We start from the raw sequence: 22439 nt of genomic DNA, 5'->3' as shown, positions 1-22439 counted from the left end.
TTACTCTCTATTTGGTATTTCTCCACAATTTATAAGCCTCAACCATCACATTCCCTTAGATTGGAGAATTTATAAGGAAGGGATTTTTTTTCAAGTTTAGGAAAGTTAGGTCAACATTGATTCGTCTAAACTAAAAGGTCATGTCCTTGCACAAGTTTTTGGAGCCCACGCCAAGTCCCTTTAGTTGCCTTTCTCTGTACCAGACTTGATGTACTTGTGCTTTTAGTTGGCAGGAGCAGGGGACCCCAACACGAGGCAGAGCCAGAGAGCCAGAAAGGGGCTCCCAAGGGGGTCAGAGAGATTCGCGGAGAAGGAAAAGTCTATCGACTGCTACCTATCGATTCATTTCTACCCCGTCCTCCCACCGAGGAACTCAGGGCAGTAAAGAACACATACATATGAACATATGAAGCTGCCTTATACCGAATCAGGCCCTTGGTCCATCAAAGTCAGTATTGTCTACTCAGACTGACAGCAGCTCTCCAGGGTCTCACAGGCTGAGGTCTTTCACATCACCTGCTTGCCTAGTCTCTTTAACTGGAGATTCCGGGGATTGAACCTGGGACCTTCTGCATGCCAAACAGATGCTCTACAAACTGAGCCACAGCTCCTCCCCTAAGATTTCCTTCCTTTCCCATTTCATGTTCACAACAACACTGCGAGGTATGTTATGCTGGGAGTATAAGGTTGCCAACCTCCATTTGGGGCCTGGAGATCTGAAATTATAACTGATCTCCAAGCTACAGAGATCAGTTCCCCTGCAGAAAATGGCAGCTTTGGGGAGTGGTCTCTATGGCATACATTTCCACTGAGCTGCTTCCTCTCCCAGGCTCCACCCCCTAAATCTCCAGGAATTTCCCAACCCAGAGTTGGCAACCCTTTGTTTGGCCTTTTTGGAAGCAGGATGCTAGTCTAGGGTCATTTATGCACAGGAGGTTTTGCCTTGGATTTGCCGCTCTCTAGATGCACGTTATTCCCATCCGAATTTTCAAAACTCAGCAATAAGCCTCCATGCTTATTTTTGAGAATATTGAGAATTTGAAGTTTTGAGAATTTTGAGGTTCTGAGAATTCGGATAAGGAAAATGTGCATCTAGAGAGCGGCAAATCCAAGACAAAACCTCCCATGCATAAATGGCCTAGGTCAGCTCCAGAAGGGCTCCTTTGATGTTCTGAACCAACCTGGAGCATCTGGTTGTCTGATTTTGGTGAACGAACAAAAAACTAGAAAAAGATTGTTCTGCAGTAACATCCTGGCAGACTCCTCTGCTACAGGGAAACTCGGCCAGAGAGAAGGCGATAAAACCAGTGTTTCTCAGGGCACGCCAGAATTTGAGTGCAGAGCTGAATGCTGCTTTCATGAACTAGCCATAAAAAACACCCACGGCTTTACATTACGTCTGAACTGAGCCAGTAACTGCAGTGCCCTGGCCAGGACCCTACAGATGATTTGCAAAGGCTTGTAAGAGTTTAAATTGCCTGAGGGGTTCAACTCCCTGGTCATGAATTCAAGAGGGAAGCCTCAGAGTCAGACAAACTTCTTTCTCTCAGCTTTCAGACTGCCTGTTACTACAGGTCTGCCTCACAAGGGTGTAGTAAGAGTTGTTTATTTGTTTTTTAGTTTATTAGTCCCCTTTCTTCCTTATGGAGATAAGGCAGCTTATAACGTAGACAAAATACATAAAAATAAAATATACAAAAATACATAAAACCAAAATTTTAAAATCACAAATTAAAACTGCTTTAATCAAACAAGGTCCAAAGATCAAGAGTGAGGGGGGCCAGGCGCACCTCCCTGTGGAGGTTGATCCTGATCATGGGGCTGCCACCGAAAAGGCCCTCTCTTGTGGGCCCACTAGATGAGCTTTTTAGATTGATGGGGCAGCCAGGAGGGCCTCTCCCTGTGATCTTGAAAACACATTTAACACACATGAACACACAAAGCTGCCTTCTACTGAATCAGACCCTTGGTCCATCAAAGTCAGTATTGTCTACTCAGACCGGCAGTGGCTCTCCAGGGACTCAAGAAAAGGTCTTTTGTATCACCTACTTGCCTAGTCCCTTTAACTGGATATGCCGGGGATTGAACCTGGGACCTTCTGCATGCCAAGCAGATGCTCTACCACTGAGCCACGGCTCTTCCCCAGGATTCATAGAATCATAAAGTTGGAAGGACCAACAGGGTCATCTAGTCCAACCCCCTGCACAATGCAGGAATTTCACAGCTACCTCCACCCCATACCCCCAGTGACCCCTACTCCATGCCCAGAAGAGGGCAAAGATGCCTTCCCTCTCATCATCTACCTAAGGTCATAGAATCAGCATTGCTGACAGGTGGCCATCTAACCTCTTCTTAAAAACCTCCAGGGAAGGAGAGCTGACCACTTCCCAAGGAAGCCTGTTCCACTGAGGAACCGCTTTAACTGTTACAAAATTCTTCCTAATGTCTAGATGGAAACTCTTCTGATTTAATTTCAACCGGTTGGTTCTGGTCCTACTTTCTGGGGCAACAGAAAACAACTCGGCACCATCCTTTATATGACAGCCCTTCAAGTACTTGAAGATGGTTATCATATCCCCTCTCAGTCTTCTCCTCTTCAGACTAAACATACCCAGCTCCTTCAACCTTTCCTCATAGGACTTGGTCTCCAGACCCCTCACCATCTTTGTTGCCCTCCTCTGGACACGATCCGGCTTGTCTACATCTTTCTTAAATTCCGGTGCCCAAAACTGAACACAGTACTCTAGTTGAGGTCTAACCAGAGCGGAGTAAAGCGATACCAGCACTTCGCGTGATCTAGACCCTATACTTCTGTTCTTACTAAGGTAGTTCTTACTAAGATGGTTCTTACTAAGGTAGTTACTTACTAAGTTACTAAGACAGTGCATGAGAAAAGCTTTAAGATACTCCAAAAGGACTACATGTTTGCTATAATGTAATTTGTAATGCTGTGTGGGTAGCAGCTGGGTCAGAGCACCCTCTAGCGTCACTCCAAATCAAGAGCCAAACTCTCCGGTCTCCTCCTGAGCGCAGCAGAACTAGCTCGAGTTCACGGCAGGCCAGCAAAATGCCAGCAAGAGAAGCCTCTTCCTGGACTCAAGTGAGACTGGAGGTGGGGGTGAAGAGGAAGGACTTGGAGGCGTGAAGGGCGGGGAGGCAAGGCGAAGGTGGAAGAGTCAGGAAAGAGGGGGTGGCAGCAGAGTTTGGAGGGTTGTTTTCTTTTCTTTTTTACAAAAGCTCTATAGAAACCAGAAACCAGCTGAAGAAACTGCTCAAGGGAAGGGCAGGGAGGGAGCTACTTCACTTGTCTTTAAGAAGGGGGAATTGCTGATTTAAAAGAGTACAGGAAGAGCCTTGCTGGATCAGACCAGTGAGGGTCCATCCAGTCCAGCATGTTGGACTGCTTTAGAAGAGCAGGATTTGAGTGAGTCCTGCTCGTATCTGATGAAGTGAGCACTGACTCTCAAAAGCTCGTAGCCTGGAAATCTTGTTGGTTTTTAAAGTGCTCCTGGACTGGCATCTTGCTCTCCCACTTCATGAGGATGTCTTGTTCAACCGTCTGACACCTGCTCTTGTGTTCTTCTCCCACCACAAGCGCACAAAAGCCAGGACTGGCATAGGCTGGAATGGAAAAACCTGAGCTGCTGACCCCCTTCCCATGTCAAATTCTTACCAACACCAAATAATTCCGTCCCCAGTTCCTGCCGCAGCCCCAGTCCTTCCGAAGTCCTTGCAAGACGTCCAGCGCTGCCACCTTGGCCTTAATCTGTTCCATGTCGGAGGGAGGGATGTTCTTCACAATCTGTCTTGCGCGCCACCTGCGGAGAGCATGCCAGAAGAAGAAGATTTGGTTTTTATATGCCGACTTTCTCTACCACTTAAGGAAGAATCAAACGGGCTGACGATCCCCTTCCCTCCCCCCAACAGACACTCTGTGAGGTAGGTGGGGCTGAGTGAGCTGTGACTAGCCCAAGGCCACCCAGCTGGCTTCATGTGGAAGAGTGGGAAACCAAATCCGGTTCTCCAGATCAGAGCCCACTGCTCCAAACCACTGTTCTTAACCACTATACCACGCTGGCAAGACACTTAAGAGAGTCTCTCTGGTCAGGTAGATTCTGGGATTCTGCATATGCACCGCTATCAGATTTCCAGGTCTTAGGCAGGCTTCCAAAGACAGGCTTGGCCAGTGGGCCCCTCAGTCCAAAGGTTCAACCAAATCCTTGCAGCTCAGGGAACTAGACCAGAGGTCCCCACTATGGTGCCCACGGGCACCACAGCACCTTTCCTGGTGCCCACCTGGTGTTTTAAAAAGTGGGTGGGGCCAGGGGGGGCTTTTGCCCACCCAGACTTCTGATCAGCCAGAAGATGAGTGGGCTGTGCAGATTTTTTAAAATGTTGCTCAGGCAGCAGCTGCCACCAAAGCACAAGGATCTTCTCTGTCGTGGCACCCCACCTTATGGGACTGCCATCCCAAGGAGGTCAGGAAGGCTTTCACCTTCCTTGCTTTCCGCAAACGATGGAAAATGAAATTATTCCTAGAGGACTTTTCTATGCAGGCAATAGCGGTGCACAGTACTAAATGATTCACAAAGTGACCTGGACAAAGTAACAAGGACTGTAGTCTATACCGCTGTGCATAGCTTGCAGCAAGTAGGGTCCTATTATATCTTTTCTGTACCTCTTAATGTGAAGGGGTGCTTAAAGGGGAGGGACCATGGCTCAGTGGTAGAGCATCTGCTTGGCATGCAGAAGGTCCCAGGTTCAACCCCCAGGGGCATCTCCAGTTAAAGGGACCAGGCAAGTAGGTGATGTGAAAAACCTCTGCCTGAGACCCTGGAGAGCCGCTGGCAGTCAGAGCAGACAATACTGATGTTGATGGACCCAGGGTCTGATTCAGTATAAGGCAGCTTCATGTGTTCATCTTCACTGTATGACTGAACTTAAGCTGTGGCAATCATTTTGTGGCTGGCTCCGCCTCCTGCACCCACCACATTGTGTCAGAATTCCAAATGTGCCCCCAGGCTCAAAATGTTTTGGGACCCCAAGCTAGACACTTGCTGCTGTTTTCACTTTGCACTCATAAGGACTAGAAACTTCTTTTTATAAAATAACTGAAAGCTGCCGTTCTTCTCGAGATGTTGAATTTTGCACCAAATGTCAGTGCTTCCTTGGCATGGTTGCAGAACGCAAAGCCAGGCTCCCGATAAAAGAAGAGAAGAAGAGTTGGTTTTTATATGCCGACTTTCTCTATCACTTAAGGAAAAATCAAACTGGCTTACAATCTCCTTCCCCTCGCCACAACAGACACCCTGGGAGGTAGGTGGGGCTGAGAGAACTGTGACTAGCCAAAGATCACCCAGCAGGCTTCGTGTGTAGGAGTAGGGAAACAAATCCAGTTCACCAGATTAGCCTCCGCCGCTCATGTGGAGGAGTGGGGGAATCGAACCCGGTTCTCCAGATCAGAGTCCACCGCTCCAACTGGCTGATGACGAGTCCACCACCAGTGACTTCCCCCGGCCCGTTGCCCAGGGCCCAGCGCGCCCCCTGTTCCTACCTGCGGAAGATGAGCTTGCTGTTTTCCTGGAAGTGCGCCAGCACAGCTGGGGGCTCCGGCCACTCCACGCTCTTGCCGTAGTCAGGCATGCAGCGCACGGCCTGGAAGCGCTGCACCAGCTCCAGCAAGTAGGACTTCACTTTGTAGCGCTTGAAGTAATACATGATGGTATAGACGGCCCGGAGGTATCGACAACGCTTGCGGGCCAGGGCACCCCTCCAAGCCTGGGGTGGAGAGAGATGAGTCAGAGGCCAGCAGGCAAAACTGCAACCCCCCTCACCCTTCATTTCAAAGCAGGTTGCACAGAGGAACTCTACAGTGGTTCATGTCCTATGGTAATTAGGCACCACAAGGTTTAGGGTGTGGCCGCTGTGCCAGGTGTGTCTATCTACTACTCTGCTGTCCTTAACGGAACCCCAAAGCTGCCTGAATACACACATGAATACATGAGGCTGCCTTCTACTGAATCAGACCCTTGGCTCATTACAGTTGGTATTGTCTACTCAGGCTGGCAGCAGCTCTCCAGGGTCTCAGGTAGAGGTGGCCAACCAGTTTAGGGGAGGGGCCGCGGCTCAGTGGTAGAGCATCTGCTTGGCATGCAGAAGTTCCCAGGTTCAATCCCCGGCAGCATCTCCAGTTAAAGGGACCAGGCAAGTTTAGGTGATGTGAAAGACCCCTGCCTGAGACCCTGGAGAGCCGCTGCCGGTCTGAGTAGACAATACTGACTTTGATGGACCAAGGGTTTGGTTCAGTATATGGCAGCTTCATGTGTTCTCTGGAGGGCCAACAACAGGGCATAGAGACCGAGGCCTTCCCTGGATAAGAACCTCAGAAGAGTCCTGCTGGATCAGACCCGTGAGGGTCCATCTAGTCCAGCATCCCGTCTCACATAGTGGACAACCAGTCCCTCTGGAAGGCCAACAAGTTACAGGGGTCAAGGCCTCCTGATGTTGCCTCCTTGCACTGGGATTCAGAGGTTTACTGCTTCTGAATGTGGAGGTTCCCTTTAGTCACCATGACTAGTAGCCACTGATAAACCTCTTCGCCATGAATCTGTCTAATCCCCTTTTAAAGCCACTAGATTCGAGACCAGCAGCACCTTAAAGCCCAACAAGATTGTCAGGGGATCAGCTTTCCACAGTCAAAGCTCTCTTTATCAGATATCTCACGAAAATACCCCCCAAATCTTGTTGGGTCTCTAAGGTGCTACCGGACTCAAACCTAGCTCTTCTACTGCAGACCAACGTGGCTACCCTTCTAAAACCTTTACAAGCCATCTATGCTCGTGGCCATTCATCCATCCAGACCAAAGAGGTGCCAAAAATTGGACGCTGCTTGCCGAACAAGTAATACAAGAGGAATGTAGCTCCGAAATCCTTGACTTCCAGCTCCTCCACCCTAACCACGAGTCTGTCCCCTCTTGGCTTTAAAGCCCAGAATTTACACTCACAGCTGCCCCGCGCTCACCCTGATCCTTTCCAGAAAGACTCAGCCTTCACCTCCCAGTTTGGGATTTCCCTAGGGTTGCCAACCTCCAGGTACTAGCTGGCGATCTCCTGCTATTGCAACTGATGTCCAGCCGATAGAGAGCAGTTCACCTGGACAAAATGGCCGCTTTGGCCATTGGACCCTATGGCATTGAAGTCCCTCCCCTCCTCAAACCCAGCCCTCCTCAGGCTCCACCCCAAAAACCTCCCACCGAAAGCGAAGAGGGACCTGGCAACCCTGGATTTCCCCCACTTCCCGTTTTCACTACAACTGACTAGTGTGCAAATTTAACACTACCCCCGCCCCCAAGAAGTGACTCTCCGGGTACCTTCTGCAGTAACAGTACGATGATGGGGACCAGCTGGGCCCGCTCCTGCTCCAGACAGAACAGCGTCTGCGGCGTGCGGATGAAGATCTTGGTGTGCCCGTAGGCAACGTCGTCTTGGAAGCCGTGCTGCTCCATCAGGGCCTGCGTGGCATCACGGTCTGTGTCCATGAGGTGGTTGGGCCACGTGTACTCACAGGTCATCTTATACCTGGCGGGACAGCAAAGCACCAGTGACAAGACAGAGGGGCAAGCCGACAGCAGCTGGGGCTTCGGAGTTTGGAATGAAGGTGAGCTCTACTAAAATAATGTACAGTGTAGAGCGAGGGTCCTCAATGTGATGCCCATGGGTGCTAGGGTAGCCAATCTCCAGGTACTAGCTGGAGATCTCCTGCTGTAATGCCCAGATATAAGTATATGTATAAAATACTATGTACTCATATGCACACACATGGAAGCTTTGGGAAAGTTGGCATCCACGACAGTGGGTTGCCACCAGCTTACACTTGCTTGCCTGGTACTGCCTCGTACCAGTAGAGAGCTCTGAATTACCTCAATCCTCAGGAATGTGGTTTCTGGTTACTAAGCTCACAAGATCAAGCACTCAGTGACACCTTCGGGCAATATCTATAGGCTATGCTAATTAATGTGGAGTAGACACCTAATGTGTATTGGTGCTTCTGTGTATCAATCTGCTTGTCAGCAGCTATGGGCCTGCCCCATTCGAATGCATAAATGATACTGACTTTCCTTTGTTCGTTGGTGAGTAACCCTGCATCTTATCTGTGGTTATTTCACCCCAGGTCTGTGTTTAGCTAAATAAAGAACTGTTGCTTTTAACTTAACCTCCTCCTTGTTGTCTATCACTGGACACTATAAGACAACCAGGCATTTCACTGCTATTACAACTGATCTCCAGCCGATACAGATCAGTTTACCTGGAGAAAATGTCCACTTTGGCAATTGGACTCTATGGCATCGATGTCCCTCCCCTCTCCAAACCCCGTCCACTTCAGGCTCCACCAACAAAATCTCCAAGCATTTCCCAACCCAGAGGTGGCAACCCTAATGGGCCAACACCTTCCCAACCCAGAGGTGGCACCTGCCAACACCTTTCCTGACACCTGAGTGTTTTTAGACAGTGGGAAGGCCCAGGTGGGGCTTTTGCCCAGCGAGGCTTCTGATTGGCCACTGGAGATTTGATTGGCAGTGCAGATTTTTAAAAAATGTTGCTTGAGCAGCAGCTGCCACCACAGCTCAAGGATCTTCACGGTGTGACGGAGGGTAAGCTGTGGCAGCCGTTTCGCAGCTGTGCCCACCACGCTGTGTCATAATTCCAAAGGTCCCTGCAGGCTCAAAAAGATTGGGGAGCCCTGGTTGAGAACAAAGGTGAGCTTTGCAAAATTAAAGTACAGCGCAGAGAAAGTGAGTAGCAAGAACCTTTTCTGTCTCCTCCATAACACTAGAACTGCCCCCCCATGAAACTGATTGGCAGTAGATTCCAGACAAACCAAAGGAAGTCCTACTTCACACAATAGCTGATCGACTTGCGGAACTCACTGCCACAACAGACTCTTAAAATACATGTATCTTAAAGGGGGCTGGACAGATTTATCAACTGCTAGCCGATTACGAGCTAATAGACATGACAGCTGAATGAGAGCTTTGCACTCGCATTTGCATTTATTTATATCCTGCTTTTCTGCCTAGTTGGGACTCAAAGCAGCTTTTAGAACATTGTTCTCCCTGCCTCCATTTTCTCACAACAACCCTGTGAGGTAGGCCAGGCCCAAGGTCGACTGGTGAGTTTCCATGGTAGAGCGGGGATTCAAACCTGGGTCTCCCAGATCCTAGTCCACCTCTCCATCCGCTACACCACACTGGCTCTCCCTTATCTTGGCCCTACTGAGATGGCCTCTCGGAAGCTGCAGGGAAGGAACAGGCTCATGCTTACCGGAGCAGGAAGCGGTCGTAGGGCTGCCTGTAGGCAAAACCAGCCCTTCGGACGCGCACGTTCTCCAGCAGTCCCAGGTAGGCCACCTGGTGGCGACAGCGTTCCTCGTCAAAGAGGTGCGGCGACTTCTGGTCATTGGGTTTGATGCAACGGACATAATATGGCTCCTATTTTTGGTGGGGGGGGAAGCAATAGGGAAAAGGAGAGGCCGGTGAATGGATGACACCCTCTTTTGCCTGGTTCATTTCGATCTGATTGGCAGGCTCTCTCAGCACCTGAGATCCCAGAAGGTCGGACCAGAACCAACGGGTTGAAATTAAATCAAAAGAGTTTCTGTCTAGACATGAGGAAGAATTTTCTAACAGAGCGGTTTCTCAGTGGAACAGGCTTCCTCGGGAGGTGGTGGGCTCTCCTTTTCTGGAGGTTTTTAAGCAGAGGCTAGATGGCCATCTGTCAGCAATGCTGATTCTGTGACCTTAGGCAGATCATGAGAGGGAGGGCACCTTGGCCATCTTCTTGGAATGGAGGAGGGGTCACTGGGGGTGTGGGGTGGAGGTAGTTGTGAATTTCCTGCATTGTGCAGGGGGTTGGATTAGATGACCCTGTAGGTCCCTTCTGACTCTATGATTCTATGATCCTGTTGCCAAGGGTGCCTGGGATTGAACCTGGGACCTTTGGCACGCAAAACACGTGCTTCTACCATTGACCTACAGCCCCTATCCAAGGTGAGTCCTGGGTTAGGGTAGACACAACCAAGTCAGGTCCTACTGGCTGAGCAATTTACTCTCTGCCATGCCCTGGCTGGTGTCAGCATACCCATAGTTAGGGAAAGAGCACTGTGACATTTAAAGGGGCGGGACTTGATTTGAGTTTGGAGACTGCTGGTGCAGAGACTCCCAGCTGGAAAGTGTGGGTCCAGCCAACAACGCACCTCAAGTAAAACTCCCAGGCATAAATGACCAAAGACACATCTGGGATACCAAACAGTCTCACAACAACAGCCATTTTAAATATACCTCAGCAGCTGTACTGTATGGCATGGGAGGCAAAGATTTCCCTTCATGTGCACTACAGACAGAACTCACCCACCCAGAGATTTCACTTCTAGAGGTCACACAGCTGAAAAGCTCTGAAAAGCTCATTACCCACTGCCTGGTCCTTTTAACTGGAGGTGCCAGGGATTGAACCTGGGACCTTCTGCATGCAAAGCAGATGCTCTACCACTGAGCCACAGCTTGCTTTGTCGGAAGAACCGACAACTTGTTCTGGTACAACCCCTGCCACTCCATCGTGTGTGTGTTGCATTTGGATAATGCTACAAAGCCAGCTGGGGGGCCCAAGTGGCCATGGGTCAGGAGGCTAAGGGAGGAGCCGCCATTACCTTGGAGGCCAGGTTCTCCACCAGCGCCACGATGGAGTTCTTGAAGAGGGTGGCGGCCGTCAGGGGCCGTTTGGTCACCTCGGTGATGCTCTGTTTCCCCTCAGGCCACATCTCTCGCAGGACGGGGTCTGCACTGGGGACAAACCACAGAGGAGACGTGAGGGGCCTCCAAGAACGAGGCAAGAGGAAACATTGGAAAGCCTGGTCCACAAAAAAGGGTGGTGATCATGTGGAGCAGGACACAGAGTTGCCAGCTCTGGGTTGGGAAATTCCTGGAGATTTGGGGGTGGAGCTGCAGAAGGGACCTCAGCAGGGATGTGATGCCATAGAGTCCACCCTGTGAAGCTGCTTTTTTCTCCAGGGGAACTGATCTCTGTTGTCTGGAGATCACCTGTAATTCCAGGAGGTCTTCAGGCCTCACCTGGACGTTGGCAACCCTACGATCCCAGCCTAACCTGCCTCACAAAGTTGTTGTGAGTGTGAAACAGGAAAGTAGGGGAATGGTATTGCTTTATTCTGCTCTGGTTAGACCTCATCCAGAGTACTGTGTTCAGTTTTGGGCACCACAATTTAAGAAGGATTTAGACAAGCTGGAACGTGTCCAGAGAAGGGCAGCAAAGGGGTCTGGAGACCAAGTCCTATGAGGAAAGGTTGAAGGAGCTGGGTATGTTTAGCCTGAAGAGGAGAAGACTGAGAGGGGATAGGATAACCATCTTCAAGTACTTGAAGGGCTGTCATATAGAAGAGGGTGCCGAGTTGTTTTCTGTTGCCCCAGAAGGTCGGACCAGAACCAACGGGTTGAAATTAAATCTAAAGAGTTTCTGGAAGAATTTTCTGACAGTTACAGTGGTTCCTCAGTGGAACAGGCTTCCTCGGGAGGTGGTAGGCGCTTCTTCTTTGGAAGTTTTTAAGCAGAGGGTAGATGCCCATCTGACAGCAGTGCTGATTCTGTGAACTTAGGCAGGTCATGAGAGGCAGGGCGCACCCCAGCTGGCCTGCATACCTGTTATACATCAACCGCTTGAAGTCCTGGAAAAGGGTGTCCTTGTTCTTGTCGAGAAATCCCTCCACAGAATACCTGAAAGATACACAGGAAGCTGCCTTTTACTGAATCTGACTATCAGCCCATCAAGTTCAGTATTACCTACTCAGACTGGCAGCGGCTCTCCAGGGTCTCAGGCAGAGAGAGGCCTTTCACATCACCTACTGCCTGATCCTTTTAACTGAAAATGTCAGAGATTGAACGGGGACCTTCTGCATACCAAGCAGATTCTCAACCCCTGAGCTATGGCCCCTCCCAAACAGCAAAAGACAAACACACGGAGCTGCCTTCTACTGAATCAGACCATTGGCCCATCAAGGTCAGTACTGTCTACTCGGATGGGCAGCAGCTCTCCAGGGTCTTAGACTGAGCACCTACTGCCTGGTCCTCATAACTGGAGCGCTGCTGGGGACTGAACCTTGGACCTTCCATATGCAAAGCAGAGGCTCTTCCACTGAGCCACAGCCCTCCCTACGGACGCAGGCTTTTGAACCCCCTTGCCAAGAGACACTGTGGTTTGCTGTACAGTCTTGCAGCTGTAAGAGACCAACGCCTGCCAAACATTGAACTCCTGGCAATGCCAACAATGAACCCAAATCCACATACAGTTTTTGCTGGTTGCCATGAGGCTATTGAGTTCTCTTCCCCCAGGAGAACTCCCCAGATCGGAGCTTGACGTGCTGCTTGGTACGGCTTTGAATGATGAGAGGTAATCTGGTAACTGGAAGTGGTTATGCGTCGGGGGCGTGAACTGAGATTGAGGTAGTTACTCCAGCACATTCCACTTTTAACGTCCAAGGTTAGAATAAGGCAGAGGTCCCCAACATGGTGGCGGTGGGCATCATGGCACCCACTGACCCCTTTCCTGGTGCCTGCCAAGTGTTTTTAGAAAGTGGGCAGGGCCAGGGGAGAGTTTTTGCCCAGCAAGACTTCTGGTTGGCTGCGCACGTTTTTAAAAATGTTGCTTTGGCAGCAGCTGCCACCACAGCACAAAGATCTTCACTTTGTCAATGACAATGAGCTGTGGCAGCCATTTTGTGGCAGTGCCCATCATGCCATGTCAGAATTCCAAGGGTGCCCACAGGCTCAAAAAGGTTGGGGACCCCAAGAATAAGCAATCAAGCACAAAGGTAAAGGCTCCGTTTTAGGTATGACAATTGGCTGGATTAGGAAAGGCGAAGAAACACATCGAAAGGCCTGCATTCCCTGCCACACCCAACGCGCACACTCAACACATCCGCTTTTCCCCAAAGCTACAGGCTGCTTTTGTCAGTGGGGGCTTTTACCACTCAACTCCCACCAAATTCTGCACCCCGTGAGACAGAAATGACACGTCCACTGAGTCAGGGCAAAACGTACGTCACGTCTCCCGCGTAGTGCTTGATCCGGAAATCCTGTCCAAACTCCATAGACTTGTCGGTCGGACTGACCTGGGAACACACAAGCAGACAGGAACCACCCGTCAGCCACAAACCCCACTAGGCAATGGCCTTGCCCACTTTCTTGAAAGACATGGTGGGTGCCAAAGTGGGGAATGGTGCTCAGAAGAGCCACAGGTGGCTCCCAAACTACAGAGTGAGTATCCCTGCTGTGGGGATGTGGCTGTCTAGGCCCAGATTCCTCCTCTTTATCCCCTTTTGCTATAAATGGGATGTTGGTTTTGTTTAAGAACGGCTCACAGACTCTGAACGACCGCCTAGAATCATAGAGCTGGAAGGGACCACCAGGGCCATCAAGTCCAACCCCCTGCACAATGCAGGAAATTCACAATTATCTCCCCCCCACACACACCCCTAGTGACCAGAAGATGGCCAAGATGCCCTCCCTCTCATCATCTGCCTAAGGTCACAGAATCAGCATTGCTGACAGATGGCCATCCAACCTCTTCTTAAAAACCTCCAGGGAAGGAGAGCTCACCACCTCCCTAGGAAGCCTGTTCCATTGAGGAACCGCTCTAACGGTTAGAAAATTCTTCCTAATGTCTAGACGGAAACTCTTTTGATTTAATTTCAACCCGTTGGTTCTGGTCCGACCTTCTTGAGCAACAGAAAACAACTCAGCACCTCCTCTATATGACAGCCCTTCAAGTACTTGAACATGGTTATCATATCCCCTCTCAGTCTTCTCCTCTTCAGGCTAAACATACCCAGCTCCTTCAACCTTTCCTCAGAGGACTTGGTCTCCAGACCCCTCACCATCTTTGTTGCCCTTCTCTGGACACATTCCAGCTTGTCTACATCTTTCTTAAATTGTGGTGCCCAAAACTGAGCACAGTACTCTAGTTGAGATCTAACCAGAGCCGAGTAAAGCGATACCATCACTTCGCGTGATCTGGACACTACACTTCTTTTGATGCAGCCCAAGACTGCATTTGCCTTTTTAGCTACTGCATCACACTGCTGACTCATGTTCAGTGTTTGGTCTACTAAGACCCCAAGATCCTTTTCACACACACTACTGCTCAAACAAGTCTCCCCCATCCTATAATTATGCATTTGATTTTTGCTACCTAAATGCAGAACGTTACATTTGTCTTCGTTGAAGTGCATTTTATTAGTTCTATCCTACTCCCTTATGAACCTGCCCGACCACTACGGTCATCTTGGTGGTCCTGCTTTGGGTGCCCCTGCCTTCTGAGATTAATCGTGTGGCAACCCGGGACAGGGCCTTCTCGTTCATGGCACCAAAGCTCTGGAACACTCTCCCCAGGCAAGCTCATCTGTCCCCTTCTGTTCCCGTCTTCCCCAGTGGGTGAAGACTTTTTAGTTTCATTTGGCATTCTTGCAATGAGGGTTGCCAGCTCCAGGTTGGGAAATACCTCAAGATTTAGGAGATGGAGCCTAAGGAGGGTGGGATTTGGGGTGGGGAAGGACTTCAATGGGGTGTAATGCCATAGAGTCCACCTTCCAAAGCAGCCATTTTCTCCAGGGGAACTGATCTCTGTCACCTGGAGATCAGTTGTAATAGAGGGAGATTTCCAGCCACCACCTGAAGGCTGGCAACCCTATCAATGATCCCTCCTTCCTAACCAATTTTTTTAAGTTTTTTTGTGTATTTTAAGTTTGCTTTTTATTGTTCTAATGGTGTGTGTTTGGGAAGGGAGGTTGTTTGTAATGGTTTTAAAATGCGATTTTATCATGTATGTTTTAAACGGGTAGCAAACTGGTTGCCTTTGGAGGGGCAAAAAGGCAGGATACAGACTTTGTCAACAAAAGGCGTAAATCGATACCTTCCTGCTGGTATAGTGGGGGTGCTTGCCGAGCCGGCTGTTCATCGACTCCAGGAAGAGGGCATCGGTGACCTTGCCAGCCGTCATGCAGGCCTCATCCAGAATGGCAATGATGCCCTTGTGCGGTTCTTCCACCAGGTCCACAATGATTTGGTTGTTGAAGTATTCGATCTGCCAAGGAGAAGCTGGCAGAGTTAGCGGGCAGTGTCACACTGCGGGAAACCCAGAGCTGCCATTTTTGGGAGCATCCCCCTGGGAATGGTGGCATCTGGGGATTGCTGATAATTAGGGTTGCCAGCTCTGGGTTGGGAAATACCTGGAGATTTTCAGGGCAAAGCCTGAGGAGGGTGGGGTTTGGGGAAGGGAGGGACTTTAATGGGGCATAATGCCATAGAATCCACCTTCCAAAGTGGCCATTTTCTCCAGGGGAACCGATCTCTATCAGCTGGAGATCAGTTGTAATAGCAGGAGATCTCCAGCTAGGATGCTGCATCATGTCAATCAACGGAAATGACTTTCGTCACAAGCCATTAAAGCAGAAGTCCCCGGTGTGGTGCATAGTCCCCGCCATAGTGCCTGCCAACACCTTTCTGGGGACCTGCCAAGTTTTTTTGCCCAGCAAGGCTTCTGATTGGCCATTGGAGATTTGACTGGCTGCGCAGAATTTTTTTTAAAATATTGCTTTGGCAGCAGCTGCCACCACAGCATAAAGATCCTCACCGTGAGAGTGAAGGTAAGCAGTGCCAGCCGTTTGTGGCCAGCTCCACCACCTGCGGCAGCTATTTCATGGCGCCCATGTTGCGGCTGCACCCACCATGCTGTGCCAGAATTCCAAAGGTGCCCACAGTCTCAAAAGGGTTGGGGACCCTGCATTAAAGGCGTAGGAACTGGGCCAGTAAGGATGATGCCAAAGAGGCCGGACCCTGGCCTCTTTCCTCCAAGGGGGCTTTCCCCCTACATTCCCCCTCCCTCTCCCAGTGCCTAGGCCAGAGAACTGGCTCTCTGCTCCACTGAGCCTCAGGCAATGTGGGCAAATGCCACGCTGGCTCCCTTTCCCCTTCCCCAATCCAGACTCCCCCCCACCCCTTGCCAGGCACTGCGACTCACGTGTTGCCACTCGATGCCCTCGCGCTGGTACTCCGCCTGCTCCTGCCTCAGGATCAGCTCGATGAAGAGCTGCTGCAGCTTCTCGTTGCAATAATTGATGCAGAACTGCTCGAAGCTGGAAAGACACAGCACAGAGGGGACTTGGGATGCAGCCCAGGGGGAGCAAATGCAAACCCAATCGAGGCAGCCCATCTCTCCCCCCCCCACAGGATCAGGACTGGAAGTGAGGGGGAGGGAAAAACTGATTCTTAGAGAGCCGGTGGGACTCTGCAGCATCCAAAGTCATCCAAGAATAGAAGCTATAGAAAATCTGCACTCAGAAAAATGCACCCTTGTGTGCCTCCATTGGCTTATTTATAGTTTCAGGAGGGTAGCTGGGTTGGTTTGCCGTAGAAAAGCTGGATTCAAGTCCAGTGGCACCTTAGGGACCAACAAGATTTCCCGGGTATAAACCTTCGAGAATCTGTGTGGTGAAGGGAGCTTTGACTCTTTAAAGCTTATACACTAAAAATCTCACTGGTCTCTAAGGTGTTCCCGCACCAAAATCTAGCTCTTGTTTGTTTATATTACTCATCTGGCAATATTTGGGCTCCAACATAATTTGAAGTACCTCAGAAAGGACTGGGGGTAATCGAGGGTAAGGAGTAGGAAAGAGGCAGGGATGGTGGGGAATTTGTGGGGCAGGGTTTTGAATCACCTGCCATCTGACAGGCAAGAATCTCAGAACCGGAGCCTGTCATTTAAATGCGCTAAGGACATAGGAAGTGTCATGCTGGATTGGCACAGCTGCTTCTCCATCCAAGTCACCCTAGCAACTGCTTACAGGCAGCACAGTAAGAAGACCCCAATGTGGGGCAGGGCCACAGCTGGCTCCCAGTCTTCAGTGGCATGGGAAGGGATGGGCATCATTGTCTGGGCCTGCTGGCTGAGTCCGAGCCCATAGCACCAGTGCCATTGATAGAACATAAGAAAGGCCCTGCTGGATCAGACCCAGGCCCATCCAGTCCAGCAGTCTGTTCACACAGTGGCCAACCAGATGCCTCTAGGAAGCCCACAAACAAGACGACTGCAGCAGCATTACCCTGCCTGTGTTCCACAGCACCTCACAGAATAGGCATGCTCTCAGATACTGTACAGAATAGGTATGCATCATGACTACGGTAGTATCCACTTTTACTAGTAGGCTTGCATAGCCCTCTCCTCCATGAACATGTCCACTTTCCTCTTAAAATCTTCCAATTAAAATCAGCCATCACCACATCCTGGGGCAGGGAGTTCCACATATTCACTATGCATTGTGTGAAGAAATACTTCCTTTTATCAGTTTTGAATCTCTCACCCTCCAGCTTCAGCAGATGACCCCGCCTTCTGGTATCATGAGAGAGGGAGAAAAGCTTCTCCCTGTCCACTCTCTCCATACCATGCATAATTTTATAGACATCTATCATGTCTCCCCTTAACCGCCCTCTTTCCAAGCTAAACAGCCCTAAGTATTTCAACTGCTCCTCATAGGGCCGTTGCTCTAGCGTGACACACCTTCTGCCCACCTCTATCCTAAATGACCCCCCCCCAGCCTCTTGGTGCTCCATTTCTACCTGTTGGTGTCAAAGATCTCAAAGCCATAGATGTCCAGGACGCCGATCACGGTGTTCTTGCCATGGAGTCGGGCATCATAGTTCTTCACCTCGATGACTTTATTGATCCGGGCCACGATCCAGCAAAAAAGGCGCTCATAGAAGGCCTGCGAAGGAAGACAGGGGCACCTGCTCTTGGTTTTTGCTCTGCTGAGTTTTGAAACTTGAAGGTGCCGCATCGCCCAGTCAAATGCCTCTTGAGACAATTCTTTTACATATATGTGCAACATTAAAACGAACTGATGCGTTGTGTTGAGGTGGCAGGAAAATGGGAACAGAGGAAGCAGCAATTCTGTCTACACTACAAGAGAGAAATTTCTGTCGATGAGACACAGAAGCCCAGTACCGAAGGTAGCCCCATGCGTACACTGAACACATGGGGAGGGAGACCAGCCGTGCCTCTGCATGATCACCTGGTTGTGCCCTGGCCATGCCTCTGCATGATCATCTGCAGGGCAGGACTGCGTGGAGGAAGGGGCTGAGTGTATGCCCCCTCCCCATAAAGAGCAGCTGCTGCTTTCCGAATATCACCAATCACAGGGAGGGGGTGTGAGCATGGCCGCTTCCTCAGGCAGCCGCCCCCTGCAGATGATCAGGATGGAGGGGTTGCACCTACTTTCCCTTCCTGCACATTCAGGGAACATGTGAACACATGAAGCTGCCTTATACTGAACCAGACCCCTGGTCCATCAAAGTCAGTATTGTCTACTCAGACTGGCAGCAGCTCTCCAGGGTCTCAGGCAGAGGTCTTTCCCATCACCTACTTGCCTAGTCCCTTTAACGGGAGATGCCGGAGATTGAACCTGGGACCTTCTGCATGCCATGCAGTTGCTCTTCCACTGAGCCACAGCCCTTCACGTGGGGCTGCCCTCTGTACTAGCATAAAGAGAAGTGGGGGGAAAGCAAAGACCTTAAAGATTTTCACAAACATATTCATTTCAGAACCAATGTGGAGGAGCAGTTAGCGAGTCAGTCTAGGGACTGGGTGACCTCAGATATGTAGCTCTCAGGTAAACTACTGTACAGGGTTGTTGTGAGAATAAAACAGAAGACATCCGTGTCCTGAGCTCCTTGGTGGAAGGGTGGGATAAAAATATGTAACAGATTAGTTCGCAGCCTAAAAGCTGCATGTGCCATTCAACTTTCCGTAAAGACCAACACACAGTCTTCTGATGTTCTTCTGCCTTCTCTGTGGTGGTACCCTGGTACTGGAAGGCCCTTCCCACAAGCATTTTATTGGTGTCAAGTCTTTTTTCCCCTTTAGATATCATTCAGTCATCTTTTTTCTTTTTCCAGGCACTTGCTTTTTGTGCAGGGTTGCCAGCTCTGGGTTGGGAAATACCTGGAGATTTGGGGAGGTGGAGCCTGGGGAGGGCAGGGTTTGGGGAGGGGAGAGACTTCAACAGGGTATAATGCCATAGAGTACACCCATCTAAGCAGCCATTTTCTCCAGGGGAACTGATTATCCCCTGGAGATCAGTTGTAATAACGGGGGATTTCCAGGTGCCACCTGGAGAATGGCAGTCCTATTTCTGTGACATTGGGGGCATATTTTAGTATGGATTTTCATTTTAATGTAGATTTCTATTGTATATTATACTGACTCTTTTCATTTGAGAGTTCTTCTTTTGCAAGATCCCTTGTGCTCTTGCGTCAATTCAAAAGGTGGGATATGCAGCCCTTAAAGGAACACAATTTTGCTTTCCCGCTCAGAAGCCAAAATGCCTCAGGCCAATGAAGAAGGAAGCCCTGCCCAGGACCCACTCCGTGTTTACCTTGGCGCAGGCGTCCCTAGCGTAGTTGGCTTCATTGATGCTGTGGGCTTTCTGGATCACCTCCCCGCCCCCAGCAGCCACCGTCCGGTGCAGGAGCGTATTGAAGAGGCTCCCAGTTTCTGTCGAGGTCAGCTCGGCAATGTAGGAAACCAGACTGTCGTCCTCAATCTTCATGGCATCCTCCGTGGTGATGAAACACACGTTGCCCTGGGAAAGCCAAGGAGAGAAAAACATCAGCTTGAAGCAGCAGGTAAAAGTGCACATGACCACATGAAGCTGCCTTCTACCGAATCAGATCCTCGGTCCATCAAAGTCAGTATTGTCCACTCAGACTCTTCAGGGTCTCTGGCAGAGGAGTTTCACATCACCTATTGCCTGATTCTTTAAACTGGAGATGCTGGGGATTGAACCTGGGACCTTCTGCATGCCAAGCAGATGCTCAGCGACTGAGCCACAGCCCTCTCAAAGTCAAAGAAAGGATCACCCCCAAATAGGTTGGGAAATACCTGGAGATCTGCGGGGGGGGGGAGCCTGAGGAGGGTGGGATTTGGAGAGGGGAAGGACTTCAATGCTATAGAGTCCAATTGCTAAAGTGCACATTTTCTCCGGGGGAACTGATCTCTGTCGCCTGGAGATCAGTTGTAATAGCGGGAGATCTCCCGCCACCACCTGGAGGTTGGCAACCCTACCCTCAAAGAGCAGCCATTTTCACAGGCCATGGAAACAACATTTCCTGCCTGCATGCTGGCTTCTGTGCTCCTTAACATCTATTGAACATTTGCTGTACTTTTTAAATAATATGATTATTATAAAAGCAGAAATTATGGAGGCACAGAAGCAAGCCCACAGGCTCCTTGAAGGAAGAGTGGCTACAGACTGGCAGAGGTTAATAGGCCCAAGAAGGACCAATTTGACGTTGGCTGACAATCTCCTGACCCTGACTTGGGGCCCAGGAAAGCCAAAGGCTGCAAAGGATGGCAGGGCCATACAGCACACGTAGACGCCACCCCATTCTTACATCAGCTCTGGGCAGATCCAATCTCTTCTGCATTTTCTCTTCAGGTGTTCAGGAAGAGCTGTAAGGCAGTGTTGATTCCTCTGGCTTTTGATGGAATTTGAAGTCCATTTCCTGGCACTGGGAGGACTGTTTGGGGGATTTTATTACTTGGAGAGTTCTTGAGCTTTGACTTAATTAATTGTAAACCCTCTTGGACTTCTGGAGGGGAAAGGTGGAGTAGACAATTTTCCAATAACAACCCCAAACCTGGACCTCTAACAAATGACATGAATCATTTAGGTAATTAATTAATTGTTGTGGTTTATGCCCCTTCTGCATGGCTTGTGGACCGTAATAAAGATGGAATGAAATGGACAAAGACATGAATGTTTATTCAGTACAGTTCAACTCTAGTTCCCCCCACCCGCCCTTGAAAAAAGGGGTGAAGGCTTACAAAACCAGCAGAAAAGCACAATGACCAAATCCAAAAAATGGGTGACCAAAAATGTCCAGATTCTGACGATTATAGGTTTCGTGCCAAGTTAGGGTTCATGTCAACCAATACATCCAATCCCGCTGCGATGAGGACCCCTCCCTCCCCCTCCTCCCATGCCCAACTCTTTTTTTTTTTTTTTTTTTTTACCAAGTGCAAGATGGCCGCCAAGATCTTGTAGACGGAGTCCGTCTCTTCCCGGCTAAAGCCGATCACCTTCATGGCATCTTCCACAGCTTTGTGGTTGGCTTGGTCACTGCCCAAGCCCTAGAGAGAGACAACGCAAGAAAGACAAGGATAAGCTACGAACTCCCCCTTTGGTGCTTTGCCAAAGAATTAAGCTCCATCCAGGTAGCCCAACTGGCTCTGTTTGAGTCAGATGCTGCTTGTGTGTACCAGATTCCTGCGGAGTGGCAGCACTTTTGCAGCCACCGCATGGGTCAATCCCTGAAAAGAAAGTTTGGGCACTGAAAGGGTTGAAATGAGCAATGCCACAACTAATGCCAGGGTGCCCTTGCGACTGCCTCACCAAACAGCTGCTCTTCTCTTCATTGATTTCACATATCTGGGTTGGATTCTGAGAATACATTCCACCAGCAAAGAGCCATCCCGCAAAATGCTCAGAAATTCACCTTGCAAGGATCCTCTTATAGAACCCTGGGAGCTGGAGATCTTCCGGGATTACAACTGATCTCCACAGATCAGTTCCCCCTGGAGAAATTGGCCGCTTTGGAAGGTGGGCTCTATGGCATTATGCCCCCAAGCCCCATCCTTCCTAGGCTCCACCCCCCTCAAATCACCAGGTATTTCCCAAGTGGGAGTTGGCAACCGTACCCACCTGAAAGGTTGCCAGCCATTCCAGGGGAGCCCTCTGGCACACAACTGGCCTTTGGGCATCTGAAAAAGAGGTTCATTCTTTTGCCCTCACTTGTGTGCCGCCACCTCCACCCCCACAACGTTCTTTCGTTGTGAACGGACAATCGGTGGCAGACTGGGCCTGCAGAGAGGGTTGCCAAACTCAGGCTGGGAAATTCCTGGAGATTTGGAGGTGAAGCCTAGGGAGGGCAGAGTTTGGGGAGGGTTAGGCCCTCAGTGGGGTGCAATGCCCTAGAGTCCCCCCTCCAAAGCAGCCATTTTCTCCAGGGGAACTGACCTCTGTCACCTGAAGATGAGCTGCTATTCTGGGGGAGCCCCAAGTCCCACTTGGAGGCTGGCATGCCTATCCTGCACATACTTTTCCTCCCAAACAAAATGGGAAAGGAGCCCCTGGCCATAAAGAGCATCTTCAAAGCCCGGCACACTGTCCTGACCCTCCCAGATCACCAACAGACTACTTGAGATGGACTCTGTGCCGAATGGATCGGGCTCTTTCATTCTTCCATGGCTGTCTGTCAATAGCTTATGCACTTTTCTCGTGAAACAGGCTTTCCAGAAGTTGAAACCAGCCAGACACAACCAGG

General features: G+C 50.1%; 1 protein-coding gene across 1 annotated transcript in view; it reads right to left on the bottom strand.

The window, feature by feature from the left end:
- Nucleotides 1-22439, bottom strand: part of MYO1G (myosin IG) — a 63925-nt gene that overhangs the window by 26808 nt on the left and 14678 nt on the right. Inside the window, exons 7-18 of the mRNA XM_056857167.1 lie at nt 21130-21246; nt 19490-19696; nt 17676-17821; nt 16081-16195; nt 14974-15144; nt 13104-13174; nt 11706-11780; nt 10703-10835; nt 9322-9488; nt 7371-7578; nt 5555-5778; nt 3674-3818 (exon numbers count right to left, since the gene is read on the bottom strand). Of these exons, the coding sequence (XP_056713145.1) occupies nt 3674-3818; nt 5555-5778; nt 7371-7578; nt 9322-9488; nt 10703-10835; nt 11706-11780; nt 13104-13174; nt 14974-15144; nt 16081-16195; nt 17676-17821; nt 19490-19696; nt 21130-21246 (1779 nt within the window). The remainder of the gene's footprint in view (nt 1-3673; nt 3819-5554; nt 5779-7370; nt 7579-9321; nt 9489-10702; nt 10836-11705; nt 11781-13103; nt 13175-14973; nt 15145-16080; nt 16196-17675; nt 17822-19489; nt 19697-21129; nt 21247-22439) is intronic.

This window comes from Euleptes europaea, chromosome 11 (genome assembly GCF_029931775.1).
Source record: "Euleptes europaea isolate rEulEur1 chromosome 11, rEulEur1.hap1, whole genome shotgun sequence".
NCBI classification, from domain to species: Eukaryota; Metazoa; Chordata; class Lepidosauria; order Squamata; family Sphaerodactylidae; genus Euleptes; species Euleptes europaea.
Note: the sequence above shows the minus strand (reverse complement) of the source record. Positions and strands in the feature narration are given on the sequence as shown.